General features: G+C 37.6%; 3 protein-coding genes across 4 annotated transcripts in view; 1 reads left to right on the forward strand and 2 right to left on the reverse strand.

Annotated features, from left to right (window-relative positions):
- Nucleotides 1-5,317, reverse strand: part of LOC132106002 (gastrula zinc finger protein XlCGF57.1-like) — a 57,438-nt gene extending 52,121 nt beyond the window's left edge. Inside the window, exons 1-2 of the mRNA XM_059511583.1 lie at nucleotides 5,183-5,317; nucleotides 4,333-4,561 (exon numbers count right to left, since the gene is read on the reverse strand). Of these exons, the coding sequence (XP_059367566.1) occupies nucleotides 4,333-4,489 (157 nt within the window). The 5' untranslated portion in view covers nucleotides 4,490-4,561; nucleotides 5,183-5,317. The remainder of the gene's footprint in view (nucleotides 1-4,332; nucleotides 4,562-5,182) is intronic.
- The window catches only part of LOC132106122 (gastrula zinc finger protein XlCGF8.2DB-like), a 113,782-nt gene that overhangs the window by 47,100 nt on the left and 40,393 nt on the right, over nucleotides 1-26,289 (forward strand). The gene's annotated exons all lie outside the window — the stretch shown is intronic.
- Nucleotides 16,122-26,289, reverse strand: part of LOC132106100 (gastrula zinc finger protein XlCGF8.2DB-like) — a 173,556-nt gene continuing 163,388 nt past the window's right edge. The window contains exons 1-3 of one of the 2 annotated variants that reach the window (XM_059511734.1): nucleotides 18,049-18,203; nucleotides 17,300-17,440; nucleotides 16,122-17,218 (exon numbers count right to left, since the gene is read on the reverse strand). In XM_059511734.1, coding sequence (XP_059367717.1) covers nucleotides 16,551-17,218; nucleotides 17,300-17,435 — 804 coding nt within the window. In that variant the 5' untranslated portion in view covers nucleotides 17,436-17,440; nucleotides 18,049-18,203 and the 3' untranslated portion in view covers nucleotides 16,122-16,550. Of the gene's footprint in view, nucleotides 17,219-17,299; nucleotides 17,441-18,048; nucleotides 18,204-26,289 lie in introns of those variants that run through there. The other variant, XM_059511733.1, reaches the window with a different exon arrangement.

Here is a 26,289-nt window from a genome sequence, read left to right on the forward strand (position 1 = left end):
TTTCCACACTCGGAGCATGTGTAGGGTTTCTCTCTCGGAGTTCTCATGTGGACTTCAAGGTTTTCATGTTGATCAAAACTCTTTCCACTCAGAGAACGGGTGTAAGGCTTCTCTCCAGTGTGAATTCCTATGTGGTCTTCAAAGTGTCGTATATGATTGAAGCTTATTCCACACTGTTGACAGGTGAAAAGGCTCTCTCCAGTGTGAACTGCCATGTGGCAATGAAGGTTTCCTTTCCGGTTGAAACCTTTTCCACACTCTTTGCATTTGTAAGGTTTCTCTCCAGTGTGAACACTCATGTGGGCTCCAAGGTTTCCAAGTTGAGAGAAATTCTTTCCACACTGTTGGCATGTGTATGGCTTCTCTCCAGTGTGAATTCTAACGTGTCTTTTAAGAGTAATTTTTTGACCGAAATGCTTTCCACATTGTTGGCAGGCATAAGGCTTCACTTTTGCGTGAATTCCCATGTGTCTTTTAAAACTTTTTATTTTACTAAAACTCTTTCCACATTGTTGGCAGGTGAAAAAACTTCCTTTCTTTTGAGGCCCTTTCCTTGAGGAAGACATTTCAGTCTGTGAACAACTAAAATATTTTTCTCCATTTATGAAATCATGATCTTTCTCTTCAATTTCATTCAGTACCTCACTCTCCTCTTTCAGTGCCATCAGGTCTAAGGTTAAAAGAGACAAATAATAAACGAGACATCAAAATATTCAATACTAACATACAGGTCCATCTCAAATTAGAATGCAATAGAGATGTTCCGATACCCTTTTTCTCTTCCCGATACTGATTCCGATACCTGGGCTCAGGGTATCGGCCAATACCGAGTACTGATTTGATACCTGGGTGTGTATCTGTATATACAGCTGTATATACTACTAGCCCTGTGTAAATTGCTAGAATAACTTTATGGACTTATCCCTTAATAAAACATGGACAAATACATGGTGAACTAAATCTAACATCGCAAACTAAAAAAGGTATTTTAGTTTTACAATATAACTGTATAAAAAACTGCAACAAATAAGTCTAGGAATAAAAAAAAGATATTAATCAGATAATCTCTTTACAACAAAACAAGTAAAAAAACAAGCAACCGTCTAGGCATAATTATTATTATTAATAGAGACGTATTATTATTACTACATACATAGAGACATAGCTAAATCTACTGTAGTAGCTTAATATATTGCCAATTTAATCACGTTAAACCGAACATTTATTTTGATGGGTTGCCATGAAGATCTTTGAGCGTCTGTGTTTATATGACAGTTTTCTCAAATGAAACGGTAAATTCTCATGAAGTGACAGTTTATGCATTCGTGTCCTCATATAGCGACAAACGTCAAAGCTCCCGCGCATCTGCGCCCGTCTCCCACAGAGATGTAGAATTTGCAGGAGAAATATTTAAAAAGTATTTTGCAATTTAATATTCACAGACACTATATTCGGCTACAATCTGGAGCCCTGCGCTTAGACTAACACGAAAGTGACTGAACGCAGCTGCAGGTACCGAATATACTCGAACTTACTACCGTTACTACAGACACGCTGGTTTCATCACATTTTTAGCACCGACTTGTGTACTTGTGGCATCCCTAGTCGCCGTTTTACTGTCTGGTTGGTCCAGTCTGAAATACTGCTAAACAGCGGACATACTGCTAACCACTGATCTGTAATATAGAAGCGGCTTCACTGTCTGTTGGCAGTTTAGAACGCGATGAGCGATCCAGTCATATATAGATCAGTGCTGCTAACGCGATTTCATTTCTTCTTCGCGAAGAAGAACCATGCAGCGGTTAGGCAAAGCTAGCGGTCATAACTAGGTCTTGTTTAAGAAAATGGTATCGGATCGGTATATGGGTTCATGTACTCGCCGATGCCAGAATTCGTTGTGGTATCGGTGATATTTCTGATACTAGTATTGGAATCGGAACAACTCTATAATGCAATGGAAAAGTTCATTTACTTCAGTAATTCAACTCAAATCGTGAAACTTCTGTATTAAATTCAATGATGTAGGAGCAAGGCACCAAACCCCCAACTGCTCCCCGGGCAATTTTTGATTAAATGCAGAGCTCCAATTCTGAGTATGGGTCACTATACTTGGCTGTATGTCACTTCACTTCGTTGATTTTCTTCTTCTGCTCGAGTCTATGGAAGCCTGTAGAACTGTTTGAAGTAAAGTGGTGAAATTTGACACACAGCCAGAGGATGCAGCATGTTTGAAGTCTAACAAACCCTCTAGCGCCACCAACAGTTAAAATTTGCACTCAGATTTATGCTAATAACTTTTGAACCATAGAAGCAAAATTATGTTCTGCTAATTCTTCAGCTCATGCTGAGTCAAGTGGACGACACAAACGCAGTGATTTTATTGGCTATGAATTATTTAATTCCCCACGACCCTGGTGGACGATATCATTATGCTGTATGAGAAATTATTCAAAAATAGTCCATAGGTCATTCCTTTTTTTAACTCGCTGATGTCTACAAGAGACTTTTACCATTAAAATGGTTTTAAATATTGATGCTAGTTTATAGCTTGATATGAAAATGTGGGAAATTAACAGCAGTGCCGACTGACTTTAAAGGTGTGGTTGATCACGATTTCACTTTTTTAACGTTAATGTGTAAATGTTGTTGGTTCAGTATAATGCCTACAAAAACAGTGCTTAACTTTTAAATTATATTACTACTTGATTGTATTGAAGTTAACCCCCCCCCCCCCCCCCATTTTGACGAAAATCGATGTAAACATTTTTCTTTAATTACTTATTGTTGCAGTTGGTCTGCTGCTCACTGCCATGCTTGCTCCTCATTCTGCCTTTATTGTGCTTGGTCCATTAATTGCTGCTTGCAGCTAAATTTATAAACTGATCTTAAGCTCTCTTTTCTACATCTTCTAGGGCAGTGGTTCTCAAACTGGGGTACGTCAGACGATGGAGGAGTTTTAGCATTCATTTAATTTTAACCCAACTTGAAGTAACATTAAAACTGAATGTATTTTTGACAAGCAAAATGCCACTTCTAATGTAAAAATCAGGAAAATGGTAAAGTCAAATAACATCAGTTTAGCCTACCTCATCTTTTGTGGTCAAAACTGATAGCATCCACACAACCATGAATATGAATACATTAATAAGCTGCTTTAGCAAATCACGCTGCTTATCAAATATATCTTTAAGTAGATATTAACTTTATAGCATTAAGAGCAAATATTGACACGAATTGAGATCGATTTAAACTCTCTTCGATACAGACACATACCCTGTGCAAGTTATTGTTTTCATGTTTAAAATGCGAGCAAGAATGCAAATTACCATGAATATCCAAACAATGGCATTACTTTTTACAACAATTCAACAAAAAAGGAAATATTAAGTAAATATTCTAAATTTTAACTGTAGCCTACATTTTAAACAGAGTATTGTCAATATTGTTTGTTCTACTTTGCAATGAAATAATAGTTCCAATGAAATCCGTATCATTGTGCGTCTCCAAGCAATACAGCAATACACATTTTTCATTAGTGAACGAATCTGTGTCTTTGAATGATTTGGAGAGTCAGTAATAACCCATTCATAACTACAGCATTTTTTTCATTACTGGATGAATGAATGATGCGAGGCCTGCGTGATTTAAGACGGGGCGCCACCTATTGGCGGTTCTATTTTTAAATCTACAAGTATCACTTCCATTTGCCATAATGTGTTGCTTTATTATATTAATAATACACTTGATGGAATGTTAAGAATATGACATAAAATAGGACGCATTAATAAGGATAGAAAATATTTCACTTTAAAAAGGTAAAAAACTCAAAACTCCTGCGTTGACAGCATTCTGACACATTGTGTAATTAAAAAAATTATATATAATATATAATTATATATATATTTATTTATTTATTAATGGCTGTTTTTGTCAGCCAATCATGTCATGCCACTTGTCTTTTTAAACTCTAGCAGCTCCCGCTCTTTTCACTCTAGCCTGGTTTTAAAAAGTGTGACGTGACATACAGCCAAGTATGGTGACCCATACTCAGAATTCGTGCATTTAACCCATTCGAAGTGCACACACACAGCAGGGAACACAGACACACACACACACAAATGGGGAGCAGTTGGGGGTTGACAGCGTTCAAGGGCACCTCAGTCGTGGTATTGCCAGCCCAAGACTTGAACACACAACCCTAGTGTTAGGAGTCAAACTCTCTAACCACTAGGCCACAACTTCCCATGTGGCATAACAAAGCTGTTCATTACAGCAGATAGTACTCTTTACAACAGTTCGTAGGATATTTCAGCTTTGAGAATAAAAACCAACCTGTTTTTTCCTCAATTTCTTCATGTTTTACTCTGAATGTTTCTTCACTCTCTTCTTTAATAAACTCTATCTTTGTTTGTTCCTCAGTATCTTCATGTTTGACGCTGAATGTTTCTTCAATCTTAATATCTTCTCTTTCCTCTTTAATAATCTCCATCTTTATAATCGTGTGTCACGTGGATCTCAGTCGCTTCAGCAGGAGGTTTTCTGTGAGTTTAGACACTTTGTCCTGTTTAAAATGAGAATAATTAACATAAAAAATAAAAACATTTAATCTCTGGGTGTGTCTCAATCCGCTCTAGTTCAGTAGTCAGCACACTGGTGAGGGAGACAGAGTGAGAGTTAATGGACTTAATGATCTGATTAGACAAAACACTCAAAACTTTTAACTTGCACCATTTAGTTATGTTAACAATAGGTAATGATTAATATATTACACTTAAAAATTGCTATTGTACTTTAAACTTGCCATTGCAGCAACACATCTGCAGTTGTTTGTTAAAGTTTGTTCTCGGTGTATTTACTGTGTTTCGAGCAGCAGTGTCTGAATCAAAAACACTGAATCATTTGTCAAGAAACCGATTCAAATGACTCGGAGTTTCGAAAGATGCGGTTCTCTCAACACCAATGGACAGAATCAATGACAGTATTCGTGTTTACAATCATCTCACTACATAGGGAGCGAAATCAGACGCTGTGTGCATGCGCTTTACTCGCACAAAATAACGCTTATTATTAGGCTAGATAAAATTTTACAATGTTACATTTATTAATTATCAACTTTACATCGCTTGTTAACGCTATAAAAACAGTATGAATTCAAACACTTGAAATTATTAAGACCACAAACCTTTCTCCAGCTGAAACAGACGCGGGAGCGCGCCGCAGCCTTATGACGTCATGCCTCCACATCAAAATAAGAGTCCTGTTCACGCACTCCTTCATCAACACTCCAGAGAGTGCTTAGATATTTACATAAAGAAAAACCAATGAAAACATGTCAGTGGTATTCAGAGTTTTATTCTTATTGAAATACATCTTGAAATATATAAAGAACTTAAAAATATATTTTTTTTTATTTACAAACGACATTTAAAATATGTATTTGCTTATTTATGTACCATTATAATTTCAAAGTGTACTTTATTCATTAATGTATTTATGACAACATTTATATCCATGTTTATTTATGCATTCATTTAATTTGTATTTATTCATGCATTATGTCAACATTTATTTATTTTTCGATTTTTTTACTTTGTGAATGAATACGCTAATCTCACTTCCAAAAAGAGGATTCATGCATGGATGTGTTTCCCACATCCAGAAACCCTGGCTAAAAACCCCATTATAAAAATTTGGCAGCATCTATCGGAGTTCCCAAACATGGCAGTATTGGAAGTAGCATTTGCAAAGATGTCCTTGTCCTCACATGGCACTTGTTTTTGAATGCATTACTTATTTCCTTTCTCAGACATGAACGTGTTCGAGATCCACTGTAGAAGCATGCTATTGTACCAAGTCTGGCTTGACAGACTGGAGTAGGGGGATTTTTAAGTCTGAAATTGGGCCATAAAACACATACAGAACTCTTTTTTTAGGGATGTGGTAGACTAGAGTTTTTGCTACAAACTGAATAACCCCATTTACCCTGCTCACAGAAAACAATATAATGAATTTAACATTTATAAAACATGTTTTGTTATACAATGCCCTTATGGCTTGTGGTTTTATACATTATAAAACAATAAACAAACATCATGTCGTTGTGAGACATTTAGACAATGAAATGACATATTTCAAAATGTTTCACATAATTTCAATCATGTAGTCAGGAATTATAGTTTGGGACGAGTCTAACTAACTAGTAAAATGTATACAAGTTATGTCACAATAACAACATATGCAAGTAATCTTATGCTACTCATCAGAATTGTATCCTACACTGGATCCAGCTGCGCCATGCATCATGTTGTGTTCTTATTCTGAGGAAATCTTTATGTTTGTTTATGGATTATGTGGGTTAACATGCGTGTCTCATGTTGATGCTTTTAATTTGAAAAGTGCGATGAGCACGTGGGCTTGATCGTATTAGAGATAATGAGATGCGAAACTGGACATAGCATTGGTTTCATATGGATTACTTTATCACAGAATTTTTGTTTTGGACATGACTTATTTTATCTAAGAGTAGACCCTTCATGCTTTCTATATTTTTTTATTTATTTAACCAGGAAAGTCCCTTTATATATATACATACACATACAGGTGCTGGTCATATAATTAGAATATCATCAAAAAGTTTATTTCACTAATTCCATTCAATAAGTGAAACTTGTATATTATATTCATTACACACAGACTGATATATTTCAAATGTTTCTTTTAATTTTGATGATTATGACTGACAACTAAGGAAAATCCCTGTGACGTGTTCGTGAGTGGAAAAGAAGGGGACGGGGTCGACTTGACTGATGACAGTACTTTTATCGGCACAGTTTACTCTTTAACCGTTCGCGTAAACAAACACAACTACAGGGCTTAAAGTATTCCGGCACCGTGCCGGATCTCTGGCGTGTGGCCGTGAGGAAAATAAATAATAATAATATTTGGGAGCCTGCGCATGCAGTTTAATATTTTCGAGCCAATTTATTTCTTATACCAATCATATGAGAAGAACGCAGCTTTAACTAACGTTACAAGCCTATCAGAAGCAGAGAAGGGCGTGTCCTTGCAACACTGTTTGATTGACGCTCATACGTCAATGTCACGTTAGCGTTGACAGTAAAAAAAAGTAAGAAATGTAAATAAAAAATATATACCTTTAATAATTAGGCTATATAGCCTAATAAATTATATAATAATAATAAACCTGGATTTATTTCATGTTCAAAGGAAAAGTAGTTTATGGGGCCTGAGCAATTCATTCAAACATTTAACAAAAAATATCCTTATTCCTCAATAACAAAATAGACCAATTTTAAATATTAAGCTAAATAAATCAATAAAAATAAACTGAATTGACAAAAAAAAAACTGTACGACTACTTAATGTGCCCATGCAGGAATATCATGTCGTTCTCTGTTGAGAGCTTCAGTTTAATCCGTCTCTGCTCCAGTATGCGACCGCAAATACTGAAAGCCCTCTCCGATGGTGTGCTAGCTGGAATACAAAGTACATGGCATGTTTGCTTAATCTCGGAAATTCGTCTTTTCCACCACTGGATGACATTATTCGGTCTGTGTGCTTCTAATCCATCCATTTTGACATTTAAATATATCGCTATTTCGGAATCGAATTACGCGTCGCTGTCTATGGTATCATCCGCATCCTCCCATTCCGCAAAGTCTATTTTATTTTATTATATATAAAGGTCTATTTGTTTCTAGTTCTTTTATTTTGTTAGATATTTACACTTTGCGGGAGTCCCGCAAATAATTGTATTTTCCCGCAACCCGCACACAATAATATCTTGCCGCCCGCGTCCGCATTCACCCATCAAATATTGTCCAGCGCCGCACTCATGCAGTCAACACGCACTCCAGTGCAGGTCTCTAGCCGGGAGCAACTATTAGCTGACACACTGTTGTCTATGACTGACCATGTCTGCGATTTAAAAAATACGTGTGTGCACATTTATAGCAGAAAATGATTTGTCATTCAGAATTTCGCAGACACTGGTCACCCTGTGTAGAAAACTGGCAGAAGACAAAAAAAGCGTTAACTAGACTGTTGGTTTCAAATCAACATGCGAATTACATCCCAGAAAAAAAATAGCCTTGAATTCACTTCTAATCTTCAGTTTAGCAGTTCAGTTCTTTAAGCACGTTGAGCACTTAATTATTTAAGCACTTGTTATTGTTTAGAAAAAAACACTTTATTTGACATAGTACTTTTAAATAAATGGTGCCAAACAATAATCATTGAAGAGATTCATGTCTATCTCAGTCTGTTTACCATTTTTTAAGCACTTTAAGCTCTTGTTACTGTATTTTTGTTACTATCGTCAATATTTGAATTAAGTCTGTCTGTGGAGTTTCTCTCCAAACACCCCAAAAAAAAGTTCAGGCTCAGGATTTTTTTCCACTTTAACCCCTGCAACTATCTCAATAACTTTCATTTTCTTGAGGTTTCTCCTTCTGGAATGGGTCATCCATCAGCAGTCCTTCTCTCTCTCACACACTCCTGTTTCTCCTGGCTCTATATACTCTCTCCATGCCAATTACTGAAACAAGACACAGGTGTTGGTTACTTGGATTAAACCACTCACTCACCGTTAGTCTCCTGCTGCAGATTTCGCTAAACCATGCCCCCCTTGCCACAATCCCAAATTCAGTATCTCAGAAAAGAACTGATCACAAAGCAATGATTTTTAGAAATCTTGGCCAACTGAAAAGTATGAAGATGAAAAGTATGAGCAAATACAGCACTCAATACTTAGTTGGGGCTCCCTTCGCCTGAATTACTGCTGCAATGTGGTGTGGCATGGAGTCTATCAGTCTGTGGCACTGCTCAGGTGTTATGAGAGCCCAGGTTGCTTTGATAGTGGCCTTCAGCTCTTCTGTATTCTTGGGTCTGGCACATCACATCTTCCTCTTCACAATACCTCATAGATTTTCTATGGGGTTAAGGTCAGGTGAGTTTGCTGGCCAATTAACAACAGGGATACCATGGTCCTTAAACCAGGTACTGGAAGCTTTGGCACTGTGTGCAGGGGCCAAGTCCTGTTGGAAAATGAAATCTGCATCTCCATAAAGTTGGTCAGCAGCAGCAAACATGAAGTGCTCTAAAACTTCCTGGTATATGGCTGTGTTGACCTTGGACCTCAGAAAACACAGTGGACCAACACCGGCAGATGACCTGGCACCCCAAACCATCACTGACTGTGGAAACTTTACACTGGACCTCAAGCAACGTGGATTGTGTGCCTCTCCTCTCTTCTCTTCCTCCTTCCTCCAAAGGAAATGCAAAATTTACTTTCATCAGAGAACATAACTTTGGACCACTCAGCAGCAGTCCAGTCCTTTTTGAAGCGAGACGCTTCTGACACTGTCTGTTGTCCAAGAGTGGCTTGACACAAGGAATGCGACAGCTGAAACCCATGTCTTGCATACGTCTGTGTGTAGTGGTTCTTGAAGCACTGACTTCAGCTGCAGTCCACTCTTTGTGAATCTCCCCCACATTTTTGAATGGGTTTTGTTTTACAATCCTCTCCAGGGTGCAGTTATCCCTGTTGCTTGTACACTTTTTTCTGCCACATCTTTTCCTTCCCTTCACCTCTCTTTTAATGTGCTTGGACACAGAGCTCTGTGAACAGCCAGCCTCTTTTGCAATGACCTTTTGTGTCTTGCCCTCCTTGTGCAAGGTGTCAATGGTCGTCTGTTGGACAACTGTCAAGTCAGCAGTCTTCCCCATGATTGTGTAGCTTACAGAACTAGACTGAGAGACCATTTAAAGGCTTTGCAGGTGTTTTGAGTTAATTAGCTGATTAGAGTGTGGCACCAGGTGTCTTCAATATTGAACCTTTTCACAATATTCTAATTTTCTGAGATACTGAATTTGGGATTTTCCTTAGTGGTCAGTTATAATCATCAAAATTAAAAGAAATAAACATTTGAAATATACCAGTCTGTGTGTAATGAATGAATTTAATCTACAAGTTTCACTTTCTGAATGGAATTAGTGAAATAAACTTTTTGATGATATTCTAAATATGAGACCAGCACCTATAAATGTATCTTTATAGAGCCGGAAATCTATTAACCAAATTGTGAAATTGTCCACCAAGTTGATTGGGGAGCCAATACTTAATCTGGATTTGCTGTATACCAGGCAGGTGTCTCAATTCTATGTGAGCATCATTCCTCCAGGCATTTCTCTCTGTATTACAAGGTCCAACATTTTCCATCTAATCAACAGTTTAGATTATCACCGGGTAAACAAAGGCATAAAAACAGCTTTTCTCTGTAGCGATTAATTATATGAACTGTAATAAGATGAAGAAATGGGTAATAATTATTTTATACAACCCGAATTCCGGAAAAGTTGGGACGTTTTTTAAATTTTAATAAAATGAAAACTAAAGGAATTTCAAATCACATGAGCCAATATTTTATTCACAATAGAACATAGATAACGTAGCAAATGTTTAAACTGAGAAATGTTACACTTTTATCCACTTAATTAGCTCATTTAAAATTTAATGCCTGCTACAGGTCTCAAAAAAGTTGGCACGGGGGCAACAAATGGCTAAAAAAGCAAGCAGTTTTGAAAAGATTCAGATTAATTAATAAGATTAATTAAGTTAATTGATATCAGGTCTGTAACATGATTAGCTATAAAAGCTTTGTCTTAGAGAAGCAGAGTCTCTCAGAAGTAAAGATGGGCAGAGGCTCTCCAATCTGTGAAAGACTGCGTAAAAAATAGTGGAAAACTTTAAAAACAATGTTCCTCAACGTCAAATTGCAAAGGCTTTGCAAATCTCATCATCTACAGTGCATAACATCATCAAGAGATTCAGAGAAACTGGAGAAATCTCTGTGCGTAAGGGACAAGGCCGGAGACCTTTATTGGATGCCCGTGGTCTTCGGGCTCTCAGACGACACTGCATCACTCATCGGCATGATTGTGTCAATGACATTACTAAATGGGCCCAGGAATACTTTCAGAAACCACTGTCGGTAAACACAATCCGCCGTGCCATCAGCAGATGCCAACTAAAGCTCTATCATGCAAAAAGGAAGCCATATGTGAACATGGTCCAGAAGCGCCGTCGTGTCCTGTGGGCCAAGGCTCATTTAAAATGGACTATTTCAAAGTGGAATAGTGTTTTATGGTCAGACGAGTCCAAATTTGACATTCTTGTTGGAAATCACAGACGCCGTGTCCTCCGGGCTAAAGAGGAGGGAGACCTTCCAGCATGTTATCAGCGTTCAGTTCAAAAGCCAGCATCTCTAATGGTATGGGGGTGCATAAGTGCATACGGTATGGGCAGCTTGCATGTTTTGGAAGGCTCTGTGAATGCTGAAAGGTATATAAAGGTTTTAGAGCAACATATGCTTCCCTCCAAACAACGTCTATTTCAGGGAAGGCCTTGTTTATTTCAGCAGGACAATGCAAAACCACATACTGCAGCTATAACAACAGCATGGCTTCGTCGTAGAAGAGTCCGGGTGCTAACCTGGCCTGCCTGCAGTCCAGATCTTTCACCTATAGAGAACATTTGGCGCATCATTAAAAGAAAAATACGTCAAAGACGACCACGAACTCTTCAGCAGCTGGAAATCTATGTAAGGCAAGAATGGGACCAAATTCCAACAGCAAAACTCCAGCAACTCATAGCCTCAATGCCCAGACGTCTTCAAACTGTTTTGAAAAGAAAAGGAGATGCTACACCATGGTAAACATGCCCCGTCCCAACTATTTTGAGACCTGTAGCAGAAATCAAAATTGAAATGAGCTCATTTTGTGCATAAAATTGTAAACTTTCTCAGTTTAAACATTTGCTATGTTATCTATGTTCTATTGTGATTAAAATATTGGCTCATGTGATTTGAAAGTCTTTTAGTTTTCATTTTATTAAAATTAAAAAAACGTCCCAACTTTTCCGGAATTCGGGTTGTATTATATTTTTGCTTTTTCTTCTGTGGCTCTCAGCGAAGGCGTATACATTTTCTCCCTCTCCTTCCCTTACCTTCCCTGCTTGCTCTCTTGTCTCATCTATTGTCAAGTACTTCTGAGAGTACTGCTCTCCAAACTGAAAATCATGGATTTGATCAACTGGTCTCTTAACGCAATTGACACCATCTTCTCGATGAGAAGCTTGGGTTCGGGGGAACCTGACTGCCCTGCTGGAATGATCGCAGCTGGCTACATAATGGATGCATGAAAGAATTGGCAGGTCGTGTGTCTGGCGGCAAATTGGAATGTGGCTACTCGCCCCAAGAACAAAAATTGCAATCTTATCTTCTTTCGGCTCCCTCTACCAGCACTGGCCTCAGCCAAGGCCGCTGCTGGAACAACAACTCCCCTGAAGAGCACTGCAGCGAGACGCTCTTGCGTTCCTCCCCCCACTTCACAGATACCTGCTGATTGTTGACTCTATCTAGGACCTGACCAAGGCTGTCTCTATGGCAACTTGCTGTGTCGCTATCACAATCTGCGGACTGAGGCACTAGATGTGAATGCCTGCTCTCCAGGCCTACAAATACACAAACTTTTATATACACACACACATGCACATATATACAGATATGCATTCACCCTCGCCGTTTTGTACCGCCAGTCTGACAAGCGGGTCTGTGTCCAGCGCCGTAGGGCTGATGGACCGGATGGCTGCTTGCCTGCAATGGATTACCTCAACCCCTGTTGCAAAGTCGTGTGTTTAAGCTGTATTGATTATGTGCTTTTGTTGCTGGGGTGTTTTTCCTGTTCTCACACTTTACTCCCAAAGGAGCATAGTCTGGGTGTTGTTTTTTTTCTCCTCGCTTCCCTAATGTTATGCTGCAACCTTCTTCCCCTGTACTCTATTTCATTACCTTGTACCCACATGTGCAATGACAAAGTTGAATCTAATCTAAAATTATGTGTATGTGTTTGGTTCTGATTTCAGAGTGTTGTCAGAGTATAGCCGGAACTTGTTCCATGAAAACTAATTTACCTACGGGTATAAAATAAAGAAATTTAAATACATGGGTAATGAACAACCCCAAAGGTAAAAAAGAGAAGGGCTTCAAATTATTATATTTTCACACTTGTAGTTCGGTTTGTTTGGTTCATTTGGTCCGGACCAAAAAGGAAAATAATACATTTGGTCCTGGTCTGCTTAGTGTTCATAATTGCCATTTTTGACAGCGAACCTAAAGACACCGAACCTAAAGGCATAGTGATACGTTCACAACCTGATTGGTTGGCTTGAATGGCGTATTTATCATGACGGACCTCACCGAGCACCCCAAACAAAAGGTGCAATAGACTTAAGTTTTAGTCTGAGCAGCCGCTTTAAGACGTAGTCAGCTCAGTGCCGCTTTAGATTAACGCACCTAATTCCATTTGCTGGACTAAGCTTGCTCATTCTTGCGTGGAAATATAAATTTATTTTCACCACCTGCCAACTCAGAAGGAGCTCATAAAAGTCACTTTACCTTATTGTTGCTCCACATTTGCCCTCTGCTCATTTTGAATTGTATAAACTTGTTAAATCATCTAAACCTGGGGTCTCCAAAATTTACTACAACCCAGACTGGTTACGTTTGAAAACCTTTCTTGCTTACCGGCTGGACAAGGGGGGTGGGGGATGTCATCCTGATATATATATATATATATATATATGCACACACACGTTAGGCTATAATATAGTATTATAGTGGTTCAATGCATTCTATTGTTGTTGTTTTTTGAGTCACAGATTGGGTTATTTCTTCGGGTAAGCAAGATTTTTTTATGAAAAGCACAATGACAATGCCATGAAGTGATTGACATACGCAACTATGTATTTCCACTCTGTCTGAAACACGTCTCTATATGATTGTGCGCTCTTTGATTGTGTGCGAAAACAGTATTAGGATATCAAATTGAGCTCTCATTTGTTTCTTATTCCGGTAGTTTAAAATTTCTTGAACATGTAAACTGGCAGATTAACCTGCAAATCACATGTGTGCCGAACAGTGTAGGGTCTCATCTGTACATTTAACGGATCAACTGCGGACATGTGACAGATCAGAGCAATAAGATACATTTACTTATTTAACATGAAATCATCCAATTGCTACTCCATTTCAATCACATACAATGAAAAAACTGAATAATAAGAAGAATCATTAACACGCAATAAATGTCATATCTATACACAATTTCCCCAGAATGTTCTTGCAACCTGGCAGCAATTCTTTCATGGCCCGGTAGTTGGGGACCTCTGATCTAAACCAACAACATGTATCTTAGACGCTATACTGTCTAAGCTCCTAAAAGAGGTGCTTCCAGAAGTCATAGATCCTCTTCTGACAATTATTAATTCCTCATTGTCATTAGAATATGTCCCAAAACCTTCAAACTGGCTGTTATTAAGGCTCTCATCAAAAAACCACAACTAGACCCCAAAGAACTAGTTAATTACAGACCGTTCTTGAATCTCCCTTCACTGTCCAAGATCCTAGACATTTTAAATTTACATTTAATCATTTAGCAGACACTTTTATCCAAAGCGACTTACAAATGAGAACAATAGAAGCAGTCGGGTCAACAAGAGAACAACAACAGTATACAAGTGCCATGACAAGTCTCAGTTAGTCTAGTACAGAATGCATAGCCAGGTTTGTTTTTAATTTTTTTTAAATGAAAAGACAAGAAAAGGAAAAGTGCTAGTGTTAGTTGGTTAAGTGCTGGCGAAAAAGATGAGTCTTTAAATGTTAAACACTCAGCTGTTTGAATTGAGATTGGGAGGTCATTCCACCAGCTGGGCACAGTCCAGGAAAAGGTCCGTGAGAGTGGTTTTGAACTTCTTTGGGATGGCACCACAAGGCGTCGATCACTTGCAGAGCGCAAACTTCTGGAGGGCACATAAGATTTAACCAATGAGTTTAGGTACGTTGGTGCCGTGCCAGTGGTCGTCTTGTAGGCAAGCATCAGTACCTTGAATTTGATGCTAGAAAATGTAGTACCCTCACAGTTATATTCTTTCTTAGAGAAAAACGGTATCTGTGAGGATTTCCAGACAGGATTTAGACCATATCATAGTACTTGGACTGTTCTCCTTAGAGTTACAAATGACCTGCTCTTATCATCGGATCGTGGTTGTATGTTTTCATTAGTACTACTTATAGTCCTCCACGTACGCTGTGCTCTCAAAACTCTAGAATACTAGAATATCAAAATCAACTATGGGTGGCAGATCCTTTTCCTATTTAGTGCCCAAACTCTGGAATAACCTACTTAACATAGACTGTTTGGAAGGCAAAGTAATTATGTCAAAATCTAGATTAAAGACCCATCTCTTTAACCTGCATACACATAACACACTAACAAACTCCATTAAAGGATTGTTAGGCTGGATTAATTAGGTCAACTGGAACTGGGAACACTTCCAATAAAACCGGGTGTACTTCTTACATCATAAGAAAAGTGTACTCTACACTAATATTAGTCTGTTCAAAGTCAGGGTCAACGAAGTCAGTGGAGACCAGGGCAACTAGATGAGCCCCAGAGAGAGATTCCCAGTAAAGACCTTGTCCCCTAGACGGCTATGGGGGTCAAGACCACAGGAACCCGTTGAGTCCTCTGCACAATCTGACTTTGCTGCAGCCTGGAACTGAACAGCTGGTTTCGTTTGGTCAGAGAAGAACTGGCCCCCCAACTGAGCCTGGTTTTTCCCAAGGTTTTATTTCCTCCAATCTGTCACTCATGAAGTCTTGGTTCCTTGGCATCTTTGGCTTGTTTAGTTGGGGACACTTAATTTCCAGCAATATCGTCGACTTGATTGCACAGATACTATTTGAACTGAGCTGGACGATGACATCACATAGTATTTTCATTTAACTTAAACTTTAAAAATTTTAATCACTTTATTCTTCTGCTGTTCACTAATACATATTACCATCAATGCTCCATCCTTAAGTACTTTGCATTAACAAATTAGTTGAAATAAGCAGATAAGATCAAGTGTGCAATTACATTTTTTACGTCATACACCTCTTTATATCGCACTATTATTGTTAATTCATCCCCTTCGCAATTTATTGATTCCTTTTTACTTTCCCTAGGCACTGCTTAATAAGTCTTTATTTTATTTTTAACATTTAGACTTAATCAAGTTATGTAAATTGCACAAGCATATTTTATTTATTTAAATGCATAGGATCTTTCAGATCTTTCATTCAAGTTTTAAGATCAAGTTTGATTTATATAGCACCATTTGCAATAGCAGCAGGTGTCCAATGGGCTTTTCAGCAGAAAATAAAATAAGTGTTAAATAGAACATCAAAAAATGGGGAAAGAAGTTATACGGAGACAGTATATTAGTGATCCGACCAAACAAAACACATTTTATACACGGGTGTTAACAAAACCAAATCCACTGCTTAGCTTTTATGAATTATATCAGTGGTTTGTCTTGTTTTTGCAAGTTTTTCCTCAGTTTTTCCTCAGTGATTGCACAACAAAGGCTTCTCTCTGGTGTCATTACATGACTCATGTCACGCTTATAATGTAAAAGTATGGTCCTCTCATTTGTGAAACCTCATGTGGTACTTGAGTCCTGCTGTATATCTGTAACTCTTTCCGCAGTGACAACATATAAACGGCTTCTCTCCAGTGTGAACTGTCATGTGCCTGTTAAGGTTTCCTTTTTGGCGGAAACATTTTCCACATTCTTGGCAAGTGAAAGGCTTCTCTCCAGTGTGAATTTTAATGTGGTCTTCAAAGCGTCGTTTATGATTAAACCACTTTCCACACTCGGGGCATATGTAGGATTTTTCTCTACGAGTTCTCATGTGGACTTCAAGGATGTCATGTTCATCAAAACTCTTTCCACACTGATCATGTGCGTAAGGCTGCTCTCTATAGTGAATTCTCATATGGCAATTAAGATTTCCTTTCAGGCTGAAACTTCTTCCACACTGTTTGCATTTGTAAGGTTTCTCTCCAGTGTGAACACTCATGTGGGCTCCAAGTTGACCAGGTTGAGTGAAACTCCTTCCACACTGTTGGCATGTGTATGGCTTCTCTCCAGTGTGAATTCTAATGTGTCTTTTAAGAGTTACTCTATGACCGAAATGCTTTCCACACTGTTGGCAGGTATAAGGTTTCTCTCCTGTGTGAACTCTCATGTGGACTTCCAGGTATCTAGGTTGAGTAAAACTCCTTTTACACTGTTGGCATGTATATAGCTTTTCTCCTTTTTGAATACTCATTTGTCTTTTAATACTTTCTGTTTGACTAAAACCCTTTCCATACTGTTGGCAGGTGAAATAACTTCTTCCTGTCTGAGTCCTTTTTCTTGAGGAAGTCTTTTCAGTCTGTGAACAACTCAAAGATGTTTCTCCATTTATGAAATCATGATCTTTCTCTTCCATTTCATTCAGTACTTCACTCTCCTCTTTCAGGGCCATTAGGTCTAAAGTAAAAAAATAAATAAAAAAAGGGGTTAACCTCAGTTTCATGACAAAACAACAGACATCAAAACATTCAAACATGAAAAGTGTCAAAACAAACATACAACTACATCTTATAAACACCAAGCAACTGCAAGAGGTCTTGCATGTAATCTGAGAAACCCTTCCCAATATTACCAACTTTTCACTTACAGTAATGGCCAAAAATATTGTAACTGTTTGTAAATATGATCAAAGAAGGTTGTGAAAATCTGCGTTATTGATCCTTATGATCTTTTTTATTTCAGTAATTCATAAAAATCAAACTTTTCATTTGATAATAAGAATTTAAAATTGGGGAAATATTATATTTAGTAATTTAGCAGACGTTTTTATCCAAAGCGACTTACAAATGAGGACAATGGAAGCTATCAAAAACAACAAAAGAGCAATGATATACAAGTGCTATAACAAGTCTCAATTAGCTTAAATGCAGAACATGTATCAAGAGCTTTTAAATAATATGATAAATAAAAAGAAAGAAAGAAAACAGAATATAAAAAGAAAAGAGCAAGCTAGCGTTAGAGGTCATTTTTTATAATTGTATAATAAATTAAAAGAAAATGGATACGTGTATTCTTTTTGGCTCATTAAAAATTAATCTTGCTGCAGCGTTCTGGATTAATTGTAAAGGTTTGATAGAACAGGCTGGAAGACCTGCCAAGAGGGCATTGCAATAGTCCAGCCTGGACAGAACAAGAACTTGAACAAGGAGTTGTGCAGCATGTTCTGAAAGAAAGGGCTTGATCTTCTTGATGTTGAATAAAAGCAAATCTGCAGGATCGGACAGTTTTAGCAATGTGGGCTGAGAAAGTCAGCTGATCATCAATCATAACTCCAAGGTTTCTGGCTGTTTTTGAAGGAGTTATAGTTGATCTGCCTAACTTGAATTTTAAAATTGTGATGAAACGATGGGTTTGCTGGAACCACATGCAGTTCTGTCTTGGCAAGGTTGAGCTGAAGGTGATGGTCCTTCATCCAGTAAGAAATGTCTGTTAGACAAGCCGAGATGCGAGCAGTTACCATCAGATTATCAGGATGGAATGAGAGGTATAGTTCAGTGTCATCAGCATAGCAGTGGTATGAAAAGCCATGTTTCTGAATGACAGAACCTAATGATGCCATGTAGACAGAGAAGAGAAGTGGTCCAAGAACTGAGCCCTGAGGCACCCCAGTAGTTAGATGTTGCGACTTGGACACCCCACATCTCCAAGATCTGATAGGTAAGACTCAAACTACTGAAGTGTGGTTCCTGAGATGCCCTTTGCCAGTAGGGTTGACAGGAGGATCTGGTGGTTAACCATGTCAAAAGCAGCAGACAGATCAAGCAAGATAAGTATTGAAGATTTGGATTGCGCTCTTGCCAGTCGTAGGGCTTCGATAACTTAAAGGGGTCATATAATGCCCAATTTCCACAAGTTGATATGATTCTTTGGGCTCGTTATGAAAAGTCTTAATGAAAAATGTCTCAAATGGTAGTGTAAAAAACATGTGTTTTACCCAGTCAAAAACAGATCTTTCAAAACAAACTGGTTTGTGGAATTCTCCTTTAATGCTAATGAGCTCTGCTGACTCCGCCCTTCTCTTCTGATCTGCTCTCTGAGAGACTGTATACTTTGGCAACATAAATTGTGAAACATGCTAATTAGCACATTTTTAGGAAAGGCGATTTGCAATGATTCATTTAAATACATTATACTCACTGTTGCTGTAGGTGAGGCTGGATCATGAATGATTTGCGTGAACAAACGCGCATTTCTTTCAGATCCAAACGTAAATTAATCCTCTCAGGGAGGGTCTGAGGTAAGACAAGTCCATTGTGTGCTGAAATGCTGCTGTCAATCAAACAATTATGGGAGGGGCCTCTGACCGTGTGACGTCACACGGGCAGATGGCTCGATTTGAGAAAGGGGAAAACATTTAACGAGATTACAAAAAAAAAACACTTGGTGGATTTTTATTATTATAGGGTGGTTGTGTACACACACTTCCAACGCACATTTCAGTTCAAACAAGTTGTAAAAGTGCATGTAGCATTATATGACCCCTTTAAGAGCAAGGCAGTCTCAGATGAATGTCCACTTCTGAAGCCAGATTGTTTGCTTTCAAGGACGTTGTTCTGTGTGAGAAAGACAGAAACTTGTTTGAACACAGCTTGTTCAAGTATTTTTTCAATGAAAAAAAGAAGAGAAACTATGAAATAAATGTTTTTCTCTAATACACATAGGCCAAAAATAACTGCACCCTTTTATTATACACTTTTTGAAACCTCAATTTGGCATAATAACAGCTCTAAATGTTCTACTGAAATGCCTGATGAGGTCAGAGAACACCGAACAGGAGACCATTTATTTTATTCAGAATCACTCCAGACCCTTCAGATTACACTTCCAGTATGGTGCCTTTCCTCTTAATTTTACCACACTCATTTTCTATAGGGTTCAGGTCAGGGAACTGAAATGGCTATAGCAGAAGTTTGGTTTTGTGCTCAGTGACCCATTTTTTTGTGTTGTTTTTGAGGTTTGTTTAGATTATTGTACAGTTGAAAGATCCAAACATGGCCCGTTATAAGATTTCTAACAGAATCAGTCACTAACTGATTTTTTATCTGTTGGTATTTGATAGAAACCATGATGCCATATATGACCTCCAGTAGAAATATAGGCCCACAACATCAAAAATACAGCAGTATATTTCATTGTACACATGGGCTACTTTTTATCCCCGTGTTCACCAAACCCATCTTGAGTGTTTGCTGCTAAAAAGCTCATTTTATAGTTCATCTGACCATAGAAGCCAGTCCCATTTGAAGTTCCAGTCATGTCTGATAACTGAATATGCTTTAGTTTGTTTTTGGTTGAGCTAGGAGAATTTTTCTTGAAACCCTATCAAAATCATGTGGTGATGTAGGTTCTGTTTGACCATTTTTTTACGTTTGTCACCATGTCGTCGAAATGCTGTTATTTTCATCTTGAAGTCCAATCACCTTTGTTTGGCCTTCCCAGGGACGCTGTACTTACAGATCAATGGTTACAATTTATGTTTAAATTAAATTAAATTTAAAATTAAATTTATGCATTTAGCAGACGCTTTTATCCAAAGCGACTTACAGTGCATTCAGGCTATAAATTTTTACCTATCATGTGTTCCCAGGGAATCGAACCCCCGACCTTGTGCTTGATAACGCAATGCTCTACCAATTGAGCTACAGGAACACTTTTGTTAACTCTGTTACCGAAAATTATAATCCCCATGTAAAACTATGTGCTAGGGGTGCGCCGATCACGATCGGCTGATCGTTATGCGCATCTCGTTAGTAAAGCCGGTTCTCTAATCCTCAGTAAATTCCATCAGGTGCGTGATTTCACATAGAGCAGCTGTTACTACACAGAGCCGTTGTTAACTGAGTGAGAACTCAGAAACGAAGACCAGGAGACTCCTGGGTAATCTTCAGCAGAATCCTTTATTGAGAAAGCTCTGCGTGGCACTGTAGTCATCAAAAGTCTGACTTGTCCTTATACATTGTAGATTATATACATTTCTAGGAGGAGGGTTACATGGAGGTTGAGACTATTTAAACAAACCATGCAAATGCAATCAGGAAAGTGCCAGACATTGGCATCTTCCCAGCCTTGATTTCATCAGCATAACTGTGTCTTTTAAATACAGAGGTGCCTGATAGTATCACCCATACCTTCACATTATCATAGAAACAAAGGCACAGCTGTGCCTTGAGTTTAGCAGGCACCGTTATGTTGGGACCTTGCCCTATATTCAGGATGTGCATGAAAACAAAAGGTTAATGTCTCAGGAACCTGGTAATGTCACAATCTTAACTTAAGAATGTAAAATCTCAAAGTACATACTATTACATTGGAAACTAGATTTAACATAGTACCAATTTGTAATCCCACACTGAGATGCTGCGCAAATCCACGTTCATTTTCAGCATTTATTTGCGCATCTTCTTAGTAAACAACGGCTCTGTGTAGTAACAGCTGCTCTTTATGAAATCACACACCTGATGGTATTTACCGCTGATTAGAGAACCGGCTTTACTGACGAGATGCGCATTAACGATCGGCTGATCGTGATCTGAGGACCCCTAGGACAGCTTCATCAATCTCAATCAGTTTAATGCCGGATTCGCACAAAGATTATTCCTGAAAGATGGAGCAGTTCCCTCTTTGTCTGGAGAAGGGGTTGTTTATGGACCACAACCGGTAAGTGTATTTTATTATTTAAGTTGGTGTGTTTAACAGTTTCTATAACTTATTTCACAAAGGGCAACGCTGTTTAGCTTTGTTAACTAGATGTTAGGGCTGTGCAAAAAAATCGAATGCTATTTTCTTGCGCATCTCATCAGTAAAAACGCTCCTGTGATTATAAGTACATCTCCAGCACATGGGTTCAGATCAGGATTGCCAGGTTTTCAAAACAAATCCTGCCCACTTGCTTTTCAAAACTTGTCCAAAACTAGCCCAATCACGTTTCCAGGAGGGCAGCGTGTGCTAAGCTGGTGTCGATTCACAACACAGTAACCGCTGACACAATCAGGATTCGTTACGTATTTCTGAAGGAGGGACTTCATAGAACAAGGAAGTCATCAGCCCGTTTTTATGACCGTGTAAACAGCGGTATGCACTGTTAACGTACTGAGTCTATTTTTGCTGTGCTGCAGGCGCTGAATTAAAGTGAAAGCGCATTGTTCGTGGGAAAAATGAACATGGATTGAAATGGAAACGCAGTCACATGGGTTTTTGGCTAAGTTTAAAACAATACCGTTTATATTTGAGTTTAAACTAATGTCTATATGAAAGATTGTTACTGTTCTGTGATAGACTTACAATGCTGAAAAAAAAAAAATATATACATATACATATATATACACACACACATTATATATATATATATATATATATATATATATATATATATAAATACACACACACATATTTTACACATGATATGAAATCAAAACAATGAACAAATGTGGACGCGGATCAGTAGCGGACTGCAAACACATCCTGTGTGAAAGCACAATGAGTCCGTGCTGCGGACTGCATATGCACCGCAGGCAGATCATGTATATATAATATCCATTTTATGCAAGTGCTGTTGGGCTAAAATTGTCGCCAAAGTCGGCAACACGAGCAATTTGCTCCAGCACCTTAGCCGCAAGCACGTCTTGGAATATCAACCAGCAGAAAATGCATTGTACACCTGATAATGCATGGGGGAAAAAAAACCAGTCATAAACCGGAAAACCGGTATAATAAAAAAAAAATAAAAAAAACAGGTACATACATTTTTGGTCAAACCGCCCAGTATCTTTTGCTGCACAGGATAAATATATTCTTTGGTTTTTCTCACTGTGATTATTAAGGGAATGTGGGCTTTGTTTTCCCTCTTATTTATATTTCTGTGAAGCAGGAAGCCATGACTGGAGAATTTCATGTTCATAATCCCCCTGGAGTGCTCAAAATAATGGGAATATACTTCAGAGATATTTTAATCATAAGTTTTTGTAGGGGTGCCAATAATTGTCCGTGTATTTGAGAAAAACATTTCATAATGATATTTTCCCCAATTTTAAATTCTTATCCAATGAACGGTTAAATATGTGAATTTTTCAAATAAAAATATCAAAAGGATTAATAATGCAGATAAAATAAATAAATTTCAGCCATCCTTGATCATATTTACCAAGGGTGCCAATTTTTTTGGACGTCTCAAAGACTTATCAAGCTGGCATTGAAATCCTCTATTTAAAAAATAAAATAACAGTTTGACCCAGAAGATCCAATTAATTAGGAGCAAAGTACCGAAGACAGAAGCAAAATTATTTTTCTTCCAATTCTTTAACTTTGTCCAAGTTAATATTCCTTAAATTACCGGTTGCACTTTATTTTACAGTACGTGTACTTACAGTGTATTTATCTAAGAAAGTTCTGGTAATACAAGGTAACTACATGGGGTAGGGTTAGGTTTAGGGGTAGGTTCAGGTTTAGTACCTAGTTATTACATAGTTATTGTAATTACTATAATAAGTACATAGTACGTACATGGGGAACAGGACTGTAAAATAAAGTGCTACCAAATTACCTTTTAAAATACCATTAACCGACATATTAATAGATTGCATTTCCCTGGAGTTTTGGTCTATTTAAACTTGGATTTTTTTTTGGTTACACCGTGTTCTATTTGAGTGCATTCCATCTTAAATTGCACTTCCCACAGGCCAGATAATAAAGTTGTATTATGTATAGTTCCATACGCATTTCATTGTTTTCTTTATTTTACAAAAGTACAACATTTTGTCAGTATTGTGTTTACACAATTCGAAACCGTAAAGAATCAACTTTTATTCATGTTTTCCCTTTTATCTGCATGAACAAAAATTATTGCATAAAAAAATGCAAATAATCTCGCAGGCACCTTCATGTCATGCAGTAAACATGTGAATAGCTTCCAAATTCTCTGCAAGCACCGGGAAATGCACCCTAATAGTGCACAATTATCTAGGTTAAAGTAAGAGCAAGTGGCCGTGTAAAACTGCCACAACTTACTTCCAAATGGTAAGCCATAAGTGAGATTAATGAATGATAGGATAATATTTTGATTTCCTGCCTAATATTACTGTTACATCAAGAAACGGCTGTTAATGGTCTCTCCATCACAGACATGGACCTTTTTCTTTTTTTTCTGTGACTTACTGACTAATAAAATGTTAGTAGACTAAGCCTCTTCTCATTTACTAACATTCAGATGGATGAATGCAACTGCTGTCGCGAGAGTTTATTTTGCATACATCTTTTATTTATCTATTTCATATGCAAAATGTTACTCCATCCTAGCAGTGAACATTAATGTTTAAATAGTAAATGAGACACAACCCTTTAAATGCTGTTTTTAAGTCAGAGCACTGAAATGGAAGTAGAAAATGGCCAAAAAATAGATCTGCAGGAATGCAGACAGTCTACAAAAACACCTGCCAAAGCCAAAATTAATTAAGAAAGTGTATAGGACAAGTACATAAGATAGTTTAGCTTTGAGAATGAAAACCAACCTGTTTGTTTCTCAGTATCTTCATGTTTGACTCTGAATGTTTTAGTCTTCATGTCTTCACTCTCCTCTTTAATAAACTCCATCTTAGCGTGTCACGTGGATCTCATTTGCTTCAATAGGGGGTTTTCTGTGTGTTTGAACACTTTGTCCTGTTTAAGATGAAAGTAATTAACAGAAAAAAAGAAAGGAAAACAAAAATCTCTGGCTTCGTCTCAATAAGCTCCCTAATTCAGTAGTCAGTGAGTGCACTGGTGAGGGAGTCAGAGTGATAGTTCACCCAAAATGTAGGTGACCGTTTCTTCAGCAGAATACTAACATAGATTTTTAAAACAAAAGTTGCAGTCTGTCAGTCATAAAATGTAAGTGGACGGCTAAAACATACAATAAAAAAAAAACATACAAAACAAAATTAAACCCTGCGGCTCATGAAGATGCATAGATGTGTAAAGACTCAAAACGATCGGTCTGTGCAAGAAACTGAACAGTATACGGTTTAAACATGGAGCAGTCCCAGTGATAAAATACCCCCTTCGTGTAAGTACAACTGCATCAGATTTCTGTCTTTTGTTGGAAATCAGCACATAAGTGTATATATGTTAATTAAAACAACATGAAACATCAGTATTATAGCGCCGCCCGCGGCACGCCTCCAGAGCTCAGCTTTTTCCGGAGAGAATTGAAAAGCTGTATTTTACTTGTGTATATATGGGTCATTCTCACGAAACTGTTGAAACGCCATGGCACTAGTTATTTTAGATATTAAACATGCAATTTAGCAATATATAAAAACACATAATAAAGACAATACTGTTCTCTACCTTGCACAAAGAGTAATTTCAACATAGGAATTATGTTTGCATTTTATTTAATTTTCTGCTGAAATTCTCATTACCGCAATGCGTCCAGCTGTATCTTAACTTATGTTATAATTTAAACAAATTACAATTAAAATATTCTGAAAAAAGTAAATGGATATTCTTCTATAATTTTTCACATGACAGAAAAATGACAGACTGAATATTCATGTATAATAATAATGATACAATAGTGGAAATATAAAGTGTCCATGACAAATGTTCTCATCCTCCGCAATATTTTTTGAGGGTCATTTACTCAATTTTATTTTTAATATAAATCTTGATTTTAAATTAAGCAACACATGAGGCAGAACCTTCAAAATACCAAAAGGTTAGGCAGATATCTTCATATTGTTCCAGTTAAAAGTTTAAAATTCTCTTGTCAGAACGTGTACACGAAAAATTGATTATCATCACCGAAACGGGTAGTTTTCCACATTTAGAAAAATATTAGATTACAAATTTTCTATGAAAATCTACTTCATTAATGCCTGATTATAAACACGGAGTAAAAAATTAGCGAAATAATCATGGCTTCTCTGTTGTTAGCAAAACATGCTAAGACACCTCATCCTCCGCAACACCATTTTCACTCACCGCAACAATGTAAGGCCAGTTGGGGTAGAGAGAACCTCTTTTTCGGTAATGAGAATTTAATCATACAGACTATTTTTGAATGTGTATATAATGAGTTATTAAATTAAATATTATTTAATAACAAAACAAAAAAGCTTAAGCAAAGGCTAGGCTGACCAATTTCCGAGAGAACATTTATACCAACCCACCAACTCCCAGGAAGGAGAGAGACATCATGGGTTACAGGTTACAGCAGGAGTAGTTATCAAAAATAGTTGGGAAGCCTACACAAATGTTGGTGCATCTATTAT

Source organism: Carassius carassius, chromosome 26, assembly GCF_963082965.1.
Source record: "Carassius carassius chromosome 26, fCarCar2.1, whole genome shotgun sequence".
NCBI classification, from domain to species: Eukaryota; Metazoa; Chordata; class Actinopteri; order Cypriniformes; family Cyprinidae; genus Carassius; species Carassius carassius.